At 32.3% G+C, this 15,443-nt stretch overlaps 2 protein-coding genes across 2 annotated transcripts; both read left to right on the forward strand.

Annotated features, from left to right (window-relative positions):
- The first annotated feature begins 297 nt into the window (after positions 1 to 297).
- Positions 298 to 5,217, forward strand: LOC115725159 (uncharacterized). The gene is made up of 2 exons (XM_061117896.1): positions 298 to 674; positions 4,566 to 5,217. The coding sequence occupies exons 1-2, from the start codon at positions 366 to 368 to the stop codon at positions 5,058 to 5,060; spliced, it is 804 nt and encodes a 267-aa protein (XP_060973879.1). The 5' UTR covers positions 298 to 365; the 3' UTR covers positions 5,061 to 5,217.
- A 1,752-nt stretch (positions 5,218 to 6,969) lies between these two features.
- Positions 6,970 to 14,098, forward strand: LOC115695820 (bifunctional dethiobiotin synthetase/7,8-diamino-pelargonic acid aminotransferase, mitochondrial). Its single transcript, XM_030622902.2, has 14 exons — positions 6,970 to 7,855; positions 7,955 to 8,125; positions 8,216 to 8,477; positions 8,593 to 8,673; positions 9,648 to 9,768; positions 10,155 to 10,303; positions 10,615 to 10,709; positions 11,236 to 11,351; positions 11,438 to 11,578; positions 12,122 to 12,255; positions 12,337 to 12,468; positions 12,999 to 13,133; positions 13,582 to 13,694; positions 13,785 to 14,098. The coding sequence occupies exons 1-14, from the start codon at positions 7,119 to 7,121 to the stop codon at positions 13,963 to 13,965; spliced, it is 2,568 nt and encodes an 855-aa protein (XP_030478762.2). The 5' UTR covers positions 6,970 to 7,118; the 3' UTR covers positions 13,966 to 14,098.
- The last annotated feature ends 1,345 nt before the right edge of the window (positions 14,099 to 15,443 follow it).

The raw sequence follows: 15,443 nt of genomic DNA on the forward strand, positions 1-15,443 counted from the left end.
TATTTTGCTTGCTTCATTATTTATTATTATTATTATTATTATTATTAGTTTTTTTGAGAAATTAATTTCCCGAACTTTGGCGCATTTTATCAACATTCGCGCACTTCAAACATTCTCAGCCCCACCAATAAAATTCAAGTAAAGCTAATCCAACGGTTCACAATCCAAACTCACTGCACACGCGGATCGCTACTTAATCCAGCGGCTCATAATCCAACCTCACTCCACACACGGATCGCCACTTAATCCAACGGTCATTATTACACATCTCATAATCCATAAATACCTTACCCAACCTCATTTCCAATAATAACAACAAACTCACCACTAAGAAATCCTAAGAGAAAAGCTTCAGAGAACCAAAAATGTCAGGAAGAGGAAAAGGAGGAAAGGGTTTGGGAAAGGGAGGAGCCAAGAGGCATCGTAAGGTTCTCAGGGACAACATCCAGGGAATCACCAAGCCGGCGATTCGCCGTTTGGCCAGACGTGGCGGAGTTAAGCGTATCAGCGGTCTCATCTACGAGGAGACTCGCGGTGTACTCAAGATCTTTCTCGAGAACGTTATCCGTGACGCCGTTACTTACACCGAGCACGCTCGACGTAAGACTGTTACCGCCATGGACGTCGTCTATGCTTTGAAAAGACAAGGACGAACTCTGTACGGATTCGGAGGTTGATGGATCCAATCTTTGTGTAATCTTATGTGGTTAGGGTTTTGAATTTGGGGATTTGGGCTGGGTTAGGTGATTTGATATGTTTCTTTAATGTGATTAGATTTAGATTATTGTGGTTTTAGTGTAATTGCAATATAATGAATGAAGCTAATTTGAAATATTATCAAATTCAATCTTGAGTTCTTCAAAATCTTTCTCCTCTCTTTACTGTTGTTCTATAATTCAACAAAGCTTCTGTCTTTAATTAAATATTAAATTTCAATTGTTTTAAAATTTTATATTTTATTATTAATTTTTTGTTTGAAAAAGATGTAGTCTGTATTAATAATTTAGATTAGTATTAAGATTTCTCTATAAATTTCGTATTAAATCCAATCCTAAGGATTCATAATTGTTATGATACATATATACTAATAAGAATTAACTAATCAAATTTGTGGTTGAATTGGTTTAATTAGAGAAAAATAAGGATTCATAATTGTTATATTTAGGAATATTGCTAGTAATTGATGAATATTGCAAACCTTGTTCTTTGATTGCACTATCTCTTTTATAATTATACTAAGTTAGAACTCAAAAATAAAACAAAATTGTTACTTTTTTATCAATGAAATTTTGTATAACATAAATAAACATCGGGATTAATACTCAATAAATTAGTAACAAGTTTATGTGAATTTTTATATTCTTGTAAATTATGTAAATTAATACTCAAGAGTGTGTGAATAGATTAGTGTTTGTTTTGTTCAAGAAAAAAAAATAAGGAAAAAGAAAAGAAATAATATACAATCAAAAATATATATATATTTGGGAAAAAAACAAAAAAATACAAAAAAGGAAAAAAAATTACAAAAATACTTTGGGCCGGCCTATTAAACACAAAAATACAGTCTATATACAAATATTTACAAAAATACCACATGCACTAAGTCTTCAGCTGAACAGAGCGAACCATGAAGATGAAAATACGCGCTCGTTTCAAAACTGCAAAACAACCAAAATGAAACCAAAACGAGAAAAATACAACTATTAATTCTGGCAAAATCAACGGGAAAAGAATACCTGCAATGATCTAAACTGAAAATGACGAAGAAAAAAAATCAGAAAAACTATGAAGAAACTGAAATTACACATTTGTTTTCTGTTTTATTCGATCAAAACAACTCCCCCTAATATCGAAATCCAGATTCATGAAATGTAGATCTGTAACAAACAGATTTGGACCTCCCACCAAATTCAAAACAATGTATGATGTGAAAATTTTTAAAAAAACCTCATGAATAATACATCTACGTTATATACAGTTACATTTTGATTTATTTTTTGTTTTGGTTGCCTTATAGTTGCATTATCGTTTTATGATAGTTTATATATTATGCAAGAATTTAATTTGATGGGGACTAAGAAATAGTAGTTATACATAGTAAGTTTTGTGCAAATAGTTGCATATTAATTTTATAGTGAAATAACATATGCAAGTAGCAAAACTATAATAAAACTACAAAACAACTGTATGCAAGTGCAAATAGTTGCCTTATAGTTGCATTATCGTTTTATGATAGTTTATATATTATGCAAGAATTTAATTTGATGGGGACTGAGAAATAGTAATTATACATAGTAAGTTTTGTGCAAATAGTTGCATATTAATTTTATAGTGAAATAACATATATGCAAGTAGCAAAACTATAATAAAACTACAAAACAACTGTATGCAAGTGCAAATAGTTGCCTTATAGTTGCATTATCGTTTTATGATAGTTTATATATTATGCAAGAACTTAATTTGATGGGGACTAAGAAATAGTAGTTATATTTTGGGGATCAGATTAGAGTCAAGGAGAATGTTACTGGCCTTTATATCTCTGTGAACAATTCTAATGTGTGATTCCTCATGAAGATAAGTTAGACCTCTCACTACTCCTAAGCAAATGTTGAAACGTGTTGACCAATCCAGCTTCAAACTGTAGTCTGCCTCAAGTGTCAGCCATAATAAGCATATCAGATTTTATCATTCATTTCGTAAATTGTTATTTGTCTTCTGTTAATTTCAAAGATGGATACAAATCTCATACCAAATAGTGCTCGATCGAGACTTTTGTTCTCCAAGTACTCGTATACAAGAAGTCGTTTATCTCCTTCAAGGCAGCAACCATACAATTTCACTAGATGACGATGCTGCACAGCAGATATTGTAGCAATCTCAGCTATAAACTGACTTTTCCCTTGATGGGATGACACTGACAATTGCTTTATGGCTACTGTTCTTCCATCTTCAAGTGTTCCCTGCAGAACAGTAAAAGATGATTATGACATAAAATTTGTTCCAACTATTGAATGAAATATGGAACAGTATGGGACAATTCTTGAGTTGGGCAACTAATTTTGATTACAATTAAAAATTAAAAATAAAAATAAAAGAAGAATTGTTATGGAAAAAAAATTAAAAATTAAAAACTGAAAATAAAATTAAAAATAAAAAATTAAAAACTGAAATAAAATTAAAAATAAAAAATTAAAAACTGAAATAAAATTAAAAATAAAAAGAAAAGAAGAAAAAAAGAGAGTGAAATGATGGATTGATTGATAGAAAATGAAAAAAGAGAGGGAAGAGAGTAGGATTTGATTAATGATGGATGGAATGATGACTAAGTGGTATTTGTGTAATAAAACCAACTTTGTAAGTAAAAATGTAGACATAGGCGTGTAGAGGTATTTAGGTAATAAATTGTGCAAAATGGATTTTTCATGTAAAAAATTTATATATTTTTTATAATTTTATATTATGTTTTTATAATATTGTAATAATTAAATTTATGTGGAATGCTAAAAATTCTCTATGTGTAGGTGTGATAAATTTTTTATATTTTGCTTTTGGTATATTAAACTATTTTATAGATTTAACAAATTTTTTTAAAGTATCTTAAATAATATTTGTCTTATAACTAGATATCAATATGTTTTTATAATTATAAATAGGTTATACCTTAATAGAATTATATATATAAAATGTTAAAAATACATATATTAAAGTCTAAATTAATCAATGCACTTAAATTATTTTTATTTATAACTAGATGACTATATCGAAATTATTATTTCAAATAACATTTTAAAGAAATTTTATTGTATATACTATCATCTAAAAATTAAATATTATATTGATTCTATATCTTTTTGTTACTTAGATTATGAATCCTGTTTATTTTTATTTTATGAGGTTGTTATGTCCTCTCTTTGGTCCCCACTGCTACTCGATTAGGGCAAGATAAATTGTGATATTAAAATTAGAGGCAACACCATGTGCATTGTGGCGAACCACAACAAATCTATTTTGTGGATGGCTACAAACCAGTTCAATTTCTCAAATCCTTTATTGGAGAAGTTGAGACTTGTTTGTTAGCTATTGAGACGACTGTCTCTCTGCATCATCATTTGTTCTGGTGAAGAGCGATTCTGAGATAGTGATCAAGACTTTGAAGGTCACTTGTTCTAGTTAGGGGATTGACAACTATGTGCGGCATTGTAAAAGCCTCTCTACTAACTTGTTATGTTGTAATTTTTCTTTTATTCCTTGATTATGTAATTTTGCAGTTTATAATATGATCAAATGTACTTTTGCAAGACAATATCTTTTGTAATGATTATTAGGTCTAATTTTGATTTTTACCTTTTTTTTTTCAAAAAAAAAATCATATAAAAAATGAAATTAAACTCATTTAACAAAAATAAAAATAAATTAAATTAATAATAGCAATGATTAGAAAAAGAAATCGAAGATCCCGCCACAGCCAAACGCGGTAGATTAATTTCACTTTCACAAAGCTTTTGGCGCATTTTATCAAAATTCGCGCACTTCAAAAATTCCCACCAATGAAATTTCAGTAAAACTTATCCAACGGTTCACAATCCAAACTCACTCCCTACGCGGATCGCTACTTAATCCAACGGTCACAATCAAACATCCCAACACCTATAAATACCCTACCCAACCTCATTTCCGATAACATCAGCAACAAACTCACCACTAAGAAAAACGAAAAGAAAACTTGCAGAGAAGGAAAAGAACCGAAAATGTCAGGAAGAGGAAAAGGAGGAAAGGGTTTGGGAAAGGGAGGAGCCAAGAGGCATCGCAAGGTTCTCAGGGACAACATTCAGGGCATCACTAAGCCGGCGATTCGCCGTTTGGCCAGACGTGGCGGAGTCAAGCGTATCAGCGGTCTCATCTACGAGGAGACTCGCGGTGTACTCAAGATCTTTCTCGAGAACGTTATCCGTGACGCCGTTACTTACACTGAGCACGCTCGCCGGAAGACTGTTACCGCCATGGACGTCGTCTATGCTCTCAAGAGACAAGGACGAACTCTGTACGGATTCGGAGGCTGATCTTTTGTTGTTAGGGTTTCTTTAGGTTATGAATTTGGGGATCTTGGCTTGGTTAGCTAATTTAATACGTTTTCTACAATGTGATTAGTTACTTGTCGTTTAAGTGTAATTTGCAATATGATCAATGAAGCTAATTTGAAATATTATCAAATTTCAATCTTGTTCGTCATTATCCGATTCCGTTGTTGATATTAATTCACTCTGCAGATATGAATTCGATAATTTGAGAAATCTTTATTATGTTTTTTTTTTTTTTGAAAATTACTCAAGTCTCCATTATTAAGATGTTTAATTAGTCCATTTGCTAAAAAAAGGCATTAATTTATTATTATTTAATGTTAAATTATCTTTAATTGTTATCTTTCGATTGTTATTGTTACATTAACTCAAAGCCAGTGAAAATTAGAATTTTGTCATTTTAATTGGACTATATATTTTGTGCCACCTAAAATGTGTACTAATGATATGTAGTAAACTGAATTATTTAAAAATTTTAAAATAAATATTTACAAACTCTGTTTTGTTTAATTGTAATCACTAATCATTAGCATTATTATTAATATTCAAGTCTTAGAAATTGAAATTTTAGGCACAATTAGAAAGCCAAGAATGAGTTAGAATTGAGTGTAACTAGATGTCAAGTTTATTTGACCACATAATTATTTGTAATTACAAATTATAAGTAGTTGAGAGGTCTCAATAAGAATTCGAAAGTTTTTTTTTTTTTAAAGAAAATAACCTTAAAGAGCAAAGCTCAATGGAATTATATATTTTGTATTAAATTACTAGGATAGTAATTAAATAATTTGTTCTTAACACACCCAATATTGATTACAGAGCTTAATTTTGGATCTCTTGGAATTGATTGTGTAATTACACACATTTATTCCTAATGCACCCAATATTAAATTGCACAAAAGTGCTGCGAACCCATACTCTTTCTCATGTCCATATACATAACTTATTAATTTCACAAGAACACCAATAATTAGTTAAGGATTGTTTATAATTTTTATGAGAGTAAAATAAATAAGATTTAATATTAAATTTCACTTATAACAATATTACAATTCAAACACACACATCTTCTTACAAATAAGTAGGGGTAGTAAAACGGGTTTCGACACGGTACATGAATATGAACACGACACGAATTTTACGGGTTAGGGTCGGGGAAATTAGACGCGGGTCGAAAACGACTCGACACGAAATAAAAATGGGTCAAATATGATAGACTTACTTAACACAAATTTGACACGATTTTTTTTTTTTTTAAAAAATAAAATAAAAAATTAATAATAATAACAAATTAAGTTAAAAAATTTTAAATTTAATTTTAATTTTTATTATATATATAACAAATTATATATTCATAAATGTATATAATTTTTCTAATAAAACTTAAATTTATTATTTTTTTTTCTACAATTCTAGCTTTAATAATAATAAAACGGCTAACAATGGTCAACACAAACACGACATAACTTAGTACGGGTCGGATTAAAAATGAGATAATTAAATATGAGTTAAAAAACAAATCAATACACTTGACACAAAATATAAAAATGAGTAACATAAAATAAAAGGGTTAATTTCACAAATGCACAAAAACAACAAAAATACGGTTTCACGGAATTTTAAATATTTTTACGATTTTTTTGATTTTATTTACATAAAATACGATCTTTTTATATTGAAATTTTATTCATTTTTTGTTATATGTATGTTAATTTTTGTTGTTATTTTGATGTTACTTTTATGTTGTTTTCTTGTTGATTTTATGTTGTATTTGTGTTATTTTTTGGAAAACCGTAAAAATATAAAAAAACATTCTTTAAACGTAAAAATATAAATATTTTACAAAAAATGGTGCATTATTTAATTATTCAAAAATAAAGTATCACATGAAAATGTGGAGCCGGGTTAGTTAGTGACGTGTCACGTACCTAACTCGGACCTAGCTAACTCACAATGACTCGCTCGTCCTTCCTTTCCCTCCAAACCTAAAACCCCTTTCTTTCTCTTTCCCCGCTCCATTTCAAATTTCTTACTCAGACCATGCTCCCTCTTCTCACCTCCTTCCTCCGCCACCGCCACCGCCACCGCCACGTCATCCTCCTCCGTCGTCAATCCAAACCTTACTCCTCTTCCTCCAATGTCGAATCCAACATTAACCTACCTATTCCTCTCTCCTCTCCCACCTACTTTATCTGGTCCTCCAACACCTCCCTCGGCAAAACCCTCGTCTCCGCCGGAATCGCCGCCTCATTTCTCCTCTGTTCTCACCAACCGCTACTTAGAAAGCGATTCCTTTACCTCAAGCCAGTTCAGACTGGCTTCCCTTCTGATTCCGATTCTCGCTTTGTCTTCTCGAAGATCTCTGCTATCTCCGCCCGACAAACCCTCTCCCGCTCTATTCTAGCTACTGATCGTGTTCTTAAGGCCTCCTGTCCTTCCGTTGTGGCTGCATTGCCTGGCGGAGAAGTTGGGGATGGTGGTGGAATGCTTGATTTGGAATCTAGCTACAGAGAATGCAGAATTCCTGGGGAGGAAGACGGTGAGCATTCGGAATTGATGTGTGAGACGATGTTTGCGTGGAGAGAAGCGGTTTCGCCACATTTGGCTGCTGGGAGAGAGAATGGGATGGTGGAAGACTCGGATTTGGTTGGGATTTTGAGGAGGCGTTTGAATTGTGGGTTTTCGGAGGAAAAGATGAATGCTTTTTGTGTTGTTGAGACTGCTGGTGGGATTGCCAGTCCAGGGCCTTCTGGGACTCTTCAGTGTGACTTGTATAGGTGCCTTTTTTTTTTAATTCTACTTTTGTTAATGGGAAATGTTCTTTATTTTGATTCAAATATCGTACATTTTGCGTAATTAGTTTCCTTTACTGGCAGACCTTTTCGTTTACCTGCAATTCTAGTTGGGGATGGTCGCCTGGGTGGTATTTCTGGAACTATTTCAGCTTATGAGAGCTTAAAACTTCGTGGTTATGATGTTGTTGCTGTTGTTATTGAAGATCATGGTCTTGAAAATGAGGTGCCCTTAGGATCATATCTTCGACAAAGGTAATTTTGATAGGGGCTCCTTTGTTTTGCTCTGTTGCAATACAACTAATTCTGATGTTTTCGTTTTTGATAAGCATTTGTTTGTTTTAGTGTGCCTGTTCTTGTGCTTCCATCTATTCCACAAGATTTATCAGATGATCTTATGGAATGGTTTGATGCTGCGCGTGGGGTGTTTGATTCACTTGTGAAAACTATGGTATCCGCACAATCAGAACAAATAAAGAGATTACATGAGATGCCAAAGAAGGCCATAAATGTATTCTGGTGGCCATTTACTCAGCACAGTTTAGTGTCAGAAGAAGATGTCACTGTTATTGATTCGCGTTGTGGTGAGAACTTTGCAGTTTTCAAGGTTTGTGACACCGTTTTTTTGGTTTTCCCTTTTTAAGTGTTTATTCAATCTTGCTCTGCAATTGATTGGTAGTATACATTGCTTGCTCACTTTTTGTTATCAAATTAATCTGTAGGCTCAAAACAATGGTGTCATGACACAACAATTTGATGCCTGTGCTAGTTGGTGGACTCAAGGACCTGACTCAACGTTACAGGTCACCATTCTGAATATCTGTTTTGTTAGTTAAATTAATATCTTCAATTGTATTTCATTTTTCTTTGATATAATTGATTGATTGCCTGAGGTGACCAACTTATCAATGCTTTAGCTTTATTCCATTTTTTACTTTAACCCCTGTAATGGAAATCGGTAGATCATTACTAGTTCTCAGTTTTATTGTATTATGTAAACATATATGACGCACTCTGTTCAGAACGAGTGATAAAAAATTCTAGAAGAACATGATTATTTACGAGAGAGAGCTAAGAGAAATTAAAATAGAACTTTTCGAGAGAAATGGAATAATGACAGAAGTTGAACATTCAAAGGGAATCAAGAGAGAAAGAATTCAAATATCATCCGTATTTCATAAGTGTCAAAAACAGTGGCAGAGCAAATTCCTATTTGTAGTGGAGGCAAAATAGTGTATATATAAATTATAATAGGCAGAAAATAATTAAAAATTATTGCTTAAGTTTTTTGAATTTTATGGGGTCAATTTATAATCTTAAGTTCTTAGCTAAAGTTTGCATGTAAAATTATTAATAAAAAAATTTAAGTGGTGCTTGCTTCCCCCTGCTCAAAAGCATTGTACGCCTATTTATAGATAGGCAAATGAACTAAACTAGGAAACTGAATACATTTGATAATATATATTCTAGTTATTCACCACTAAATAAATCATGATATTGGTTATTAAACTAATAACACTTTGCCACTTGGGTCTAGCTTAAGTTGTTGGGTGTGTGAGTGTCTGTGGGTGTGGGTCGGAGAGGGGTTCAAATATCAAAAAATAAAATTATTAACATTTCCTAAATTATTATATTCATTCTTTATTTCAGCGAGACTCAAATTATATTAGCATACTTATTCAGTTAGACCATTGTGTCTTTTATATTTTTCTAACTTTTCCATGAGAAATGATGTTTGAAGTTTTTTCGTTAATGTGATTTTTTTAGGTGGTTTCAGACTGAGCTCGCAAGAGATATGGGTTATGCTGCTGCAAGATATGGGCATGTAATGTTTCCTGAGAATGTTTATGAGCCGGCCTTAGAATGTGCTGAACTTTTGCTTGAAGGTGTTGGAAAAGGTTAGCAAATACTTCCATGAAAAAAAGTTGAGCACCTTGCGTGCTTAGCCATTAAATTTTGAAAAAAATTATTTATGTGAATAAGGTTCTCCTCCAAGCCTGCCTCATGCCTTCCCAACATCCTCAGCATATACTTTGAACTGCACAATAACTTTATACATTGTGTAATTGGGAAATTAGGCAGTGTTGACTTATTTTCGTTTACTGCAATATTTTGGATCAAAACAAATGTATAATAGGTCTCAGGTCGATAGTCAGATATTGTTAGAATTATATAGAATAGCTAGTTGTGATTTATCTACGATTGTTCTCCCCTTCTTCTTTTTGTGGTTACATTTTATTTATATTTGTTTTCATTGTTGATGTGCATTTATTTTGTAATGCAGGTTGGGCTTCTCGAACATATTTTTCAGACAATGGATCCACAGCAATTGAAATTGCCCTTAAGATGGCCTTTCGTAAGTTCTTATATGATCATGGAGGACTTTCTAATTCTGTAAATGATAACTCAGCTGAAACGTCTACTCAGCTCATGGTGAGTACGATTAATCCTTGTAACATATCTCTGTCAGCTGACTTGTTGAACTTTGTCATGTGGTCTTTGGCCCTGACATATTCCATTAAGCTTACCCTTTGGTTAGATAAAATACAAACAACCACTGTTACATCTCTCCTAGATAAATCAGGAGATTAGAATTATTGTTTTTCCTGGGTTAGTGCTCACCTAGATAGGTGAAGCTGGTATTGCTTGGGCGTGTGGAAATTTTTCAATAAACAAAGCTCATTTTGTGCATTTTTGAATTTTTGTTGGAGGTGTTAAAAAACTATTTGGATTTATTTTCTCAGGTCCTAGCTCTTACTGGGTCTTATCATGGTGATACTTTGGGTGCTATGGAAGCACAAGCACCATCATCTTATACCGGCTTCCTACAACAGCCATGGTAATAAATATATTAGAGAAACTTGTGTGGGAAATTTTCACATATGTTCATTATGTGTTTCAAGTTTTGTCGCAAGCTTGTTTATACAGTTTAAAGTCATGCAGCGGAATGTAATTCCACTCCATGGCGTTTCTTTGAAACATAAAAAGTTTAGAGATTGTGTTAATTTTATGAGATGGCGACAATGGTAGAAGTTTCACTGAGTGGACTACAAGATTAAACTAATTTAAGTAGTTCTTTGGCTACATAATACGTTAGTGAGAGCTATGGGGTTAACATGGGCTATTAGTTCATTTCCTTTCAGTTTCAGCAACCCCATACTAAAACGCATCCATGTATTTGAGTTTTGTTAATGATTTTTTGTTAATAATGCCATTGAGTAAAAAATGTTTATTGAAATGTTTTTATAGTTTTTCTGAACAGCTCTTCTCCTCTTTTAACTTTTCTATGGAAGAAGATAGCAAAGAAGAAATTTCTTATTCCCACTGAATCTTGTTATATGTAGATTTATGGTCTTTCACAACAGGTACACTGGAAGAGGCCTTTTTCTGAGCCCCCCTACAGTCTTTTTGAGCAACAATACATGGAATCTTTCCTTACCTGAAGGGATGCATTCAAACAAATTAAAAGACGCCGACATCAGTGAGTCTCTCTGTCTCTCTCTCTCTTGTTAAATGAGCTATTTACTTTGGGGTATTATGTTCTTACCTGAATTGATACTTTTACAGCCTTCAGTTCACGCAATGAAGTTTTCAATACAAGCAGGGACAAGTCAAATCTGGCAGAAATTTATTCATCATATATAAGTTTTGAATTAGCACGATATCCTGAATCAAAAGGTTCTATTGGAGCTTTGATCATGGAACCAGGCAAGAAAGTTCTTTAGAAATTAATTTTCTGTTTTGTTACATTTTGTATACATTTTCCTATTTGTGGCATACATATGGTATACTTCTCATTTATACTGTAAATAATTGGAGCTAACTCTTGATCTGCGTAAATGTAAGAGTAGATTTTGAGTTTCTATGTTAGAGCTGTCAACTGTGTAACCCTTCTGTGTTACCTGTTGCTCAAATGGTAACCAAGGGAAGTATATGTTTCTATGCCATCTGGGATCATCATTTTATAGTTCTCTTTGATTCTTCTGATTATTTTTTGGTAGTCCATGTTAAATCTTCTGGCTTCTGCTGGTTTTTCTTAGAACTCCTTGGTGTTGAATAACTATCTTGAACATTTTATGCTGAAATATGTTCCCTATTGGTGCCTTGGAATAATTAGTCAATTCTGTTTCACATGCCATGTGTTTTGGCATTTGGTACTCCGAATAGCATAATCACAAACATCATTTTCATTATTTTGGTTATGTGACCGCTCTCATTGAAGTGTCATTCTTTATCTGAATTGTCTTATAGTTATACAAGGCGCTGGGGGAATGCATTTAGTTGATCCACTTTTCCAGCGGGTTCTCGTTAATGTATGTCGAAGTAAAAGTATACCCATTATCTTTGATGAGGTTTTTACTGGCTTCTGGCGTCTGGGTACAGAGGTTAGTTTTTATCTAAGCTGCTTCCATTTTTTCTTTAATTTGTCATTTTCTCGGAATATTTATAAGTTATTCTCTTGACAGACTGCAACCAAATTACTTTCCTGTGTACCGGATATTGCCTGCTATGGAAAGCTTATGACAGGTGGAATTATACCGTTATCTGTCACGTTGGCTACAGAATCTGTATTTGAGTCATTCATCGGTGACTCTAAGGTAATTTGTAGTAGTGATGACTTATTTCAAGTTACACATTATTGCCACCAAAACATTTTTCAAGTCTCATTGAAATCTCTATTCTCTCCATCAATTTAAATGAAAGGGCTAGTTGCAACAATTTGTTTTTTCTTAAAATGAAATCTTAATTCAACAAATCTTTAAACAGTTAATACGCACATAAATATTCTTAAATTATATTTTTGATGGCATTGGGTACTTTGTCTGTGACTAGCATTGAAGTTATTTTCTTGAGTACACTCTCTCACGCGTCAAAATGAGATAAGATATGATTTGAGTGCACTGTTTGAAGCTTCAAATTTTTAATTTCAAGAATCATAACAATATCTGTCTCAAATTTTGAAAGAAAAGAACCATTTTTTCACTAGTAGATCATAAATTTGTGTTGGTTCTTGCCAACAATGGTTTATTGATGAAAGAAAACTTAAATTTTGGTCTGTTAGTTCGGTGTATAAGCATTAAACTTTACTAGATTCACTAAAATACTTTTATCCTTCGTTCTGTTTCAGCTGACAGCCCTTTTGCATGGACACTCGTATTCAGCACATGCTCTTGGATGTACAGCAGCTACCAAAGCCATAAGATGGTTTAAAGATCCTCAGACAAACAAAAATTTGAATTCTGAAGGAAGTTCGCTCAAGGAGGTACATGTAAAACTTTGTTTTCTGTATTGTTATGCATGTTCTTTGCTTAAACTCTTGACTTAGCTATAAGTATGCACATTACCAATTCATAAGATTAGGCCTACAACTCCAAGAGGCAGGTTGTTTAAATTTCTTGATTTAGTTATAAGTATGTAAAGTTACACAATCATTTGATTAGGCCTCCAAGAGGCAAAAGTTTAGGAATTGTTGCATCTCTAGTCATAAAGAGCTATCCATAGTTTCCCCGGCGTTTTAGCTGTTAGGTGTAAATGTGGCATTGCTCTATGGTGTCTTTTTAGACTCTAGTGGTGTTAGCTTCAAGCGATCGAACATACAGCCAAGAGTCCAAAAATAAAAACAAATCCGGGGGCTTGTCATGTTTCCTAATGATGTTTAACGAAACACTGCCGAGCCTCCTGATGTTTTATTATGTCCTAATTGTTTGTAGATGTGGGATAAAGAGCTAGTATATAAGCTTTCATCACATCCAGCAGTTCAGAGAGTGGTTGCATTGGGAACCATTTTCGCCTTGGAACTCCGAGCAGAAGGTTCTAATGCCGGGTACGTCACTCATCACTACTTTAGTTGCTATGGTCACCTTTTCCTTCATTCCAAAGATTGGATTTTTGAGAGGTATTTGAATCTGTGTAGGTATGCATCCATTTATGCAAGATCACTTCTTAAGAAGCTCAGGGAAGAAGACAACCTCTACATGAGGCCTTTGGGTAATGTCTTATATCTCATGTGTGGACCCTGCACATCTACTCAGATCTGTACCCAAGTACTCTTCAAGCTTTACAAAAGGCTTGATGAATTTAGCAAAAATCAGTGAAAAAAATGAACTTAAAGCTTAATTTTACTGTAACACAGAGAAAATATAATACTTGTTATTTTTTAGAGAAGTTATTATTAACCATAACAAGGTTTCTTATTCTTATAAATGCATAATTGAACTTTTTAATAAATGAATATTTATATGTAACTACCCATTAAAAAGTTAGTAACTTTATCTTCATAAAAGAAAATTATATATTTATTTTAATTCAAACTCTGTGAGATCTTGATTATATTTTTTTGTGAGTAATTTGCAGTATAAATATTTAAGTTTAATTTTTAGCTGTAATAATACTTAAAGTTATATTTCTAAAACTCGGTAAATATGTAACAGTTAAATGTCAATTTATTATTTATGTTATATTTTTTTATTGATATATTAAAATTAATTTTTTTAAAAAATAAAAATTCATGACATGGATTAATTATGAATTGTTATATCGTATTTATAGAAGTTCTAGAATTATAATTTAAGTATTATTATTATTTTTTATTTATTAAGACACTAATGGTTAGCACTATAAAATTCATTACTCTTAACCTTTATAATGGTAAATCTTCAGCTTGTATACCTTATTGTAGATGTGAGATGGGAGTTTTTGTTAAAACGTCTCTCTTTTTAATTAATAACAATAATATAAATCATATTTTATAGTTTATATAAAATTTTACTCTTGCTTAGAATTTGACACTTTAAGAATAAGTCATATAACATGGAATCCTACATGTTATATTAAATTGCATTCGGAGTTTTATACTTGGTAGGAGTTTCAGAAGATTAGTCACATCTAGATCCATCAAGAGGATGGTAGTTTTGTTTCTTTTTTTGGAGTGAACTCAACTTAGAGAAGAGATATAGGGATGTAGAGAGCATATCGTACTGCTCCAAGATAAATTACTATACACGCATTTAATGTAGCACGGGAAAAAATATTCTATTCCTTACTCTGAAAAGATGTGCTCAAGTATTTAAACTCTTAATTTCCTAATTTTACGATGCCTCATATAGTATGTATGCATCATTTGAGGACTACAATATGATCTATCAAATCATCGGTAAGAGATAAGTCTAGTATCACCAATTACCTATATCAAGCCCAGGCACATCATGAAGAATAGGCAATAATGCTCTATAATCAAGTTTGAAAAATTGTACAAAGTATGATTTATACAAACACGAAAATAGCGGCCAACACTTATCTTTCAATATAAGGAAATCAATCAATAGTAATTACAAAACACGTGAAAGCGAAATTAAGTGCATTGCACACTGTTTTAGTCTTGCTTTTAAAACAAGGAGAGAATAAAAATGTTTTTGTAGTTTTCGAAAATTAAACGTTATTTGGTTAATATTTTCTGTAGAAAATAGTGATTCGAATTGTGTGTTGATTTCATAGAATAATACATATTTATATACAAAGTTAGGAGACTAAATATCTACTAAATATCTAATTCTTTTACAGCTAATATACATCT

The sequence above is a fragment of the Cannabis sativa genome, chromosome 6, assembly GCF_029168945.1.
Source record: "Cannabis sativa cultivar Pink pepper isolate KNU-18-1 chromosome 6, ASM2916894v1, whole genome shotgun sequence".
Taxonomy (NCBI): Eukaryota; Viridiplantae; Streptophyta; class Magnoliopsida; order Rosales; family Cannabaceae; genus Cannabis; species Cannabis sativa.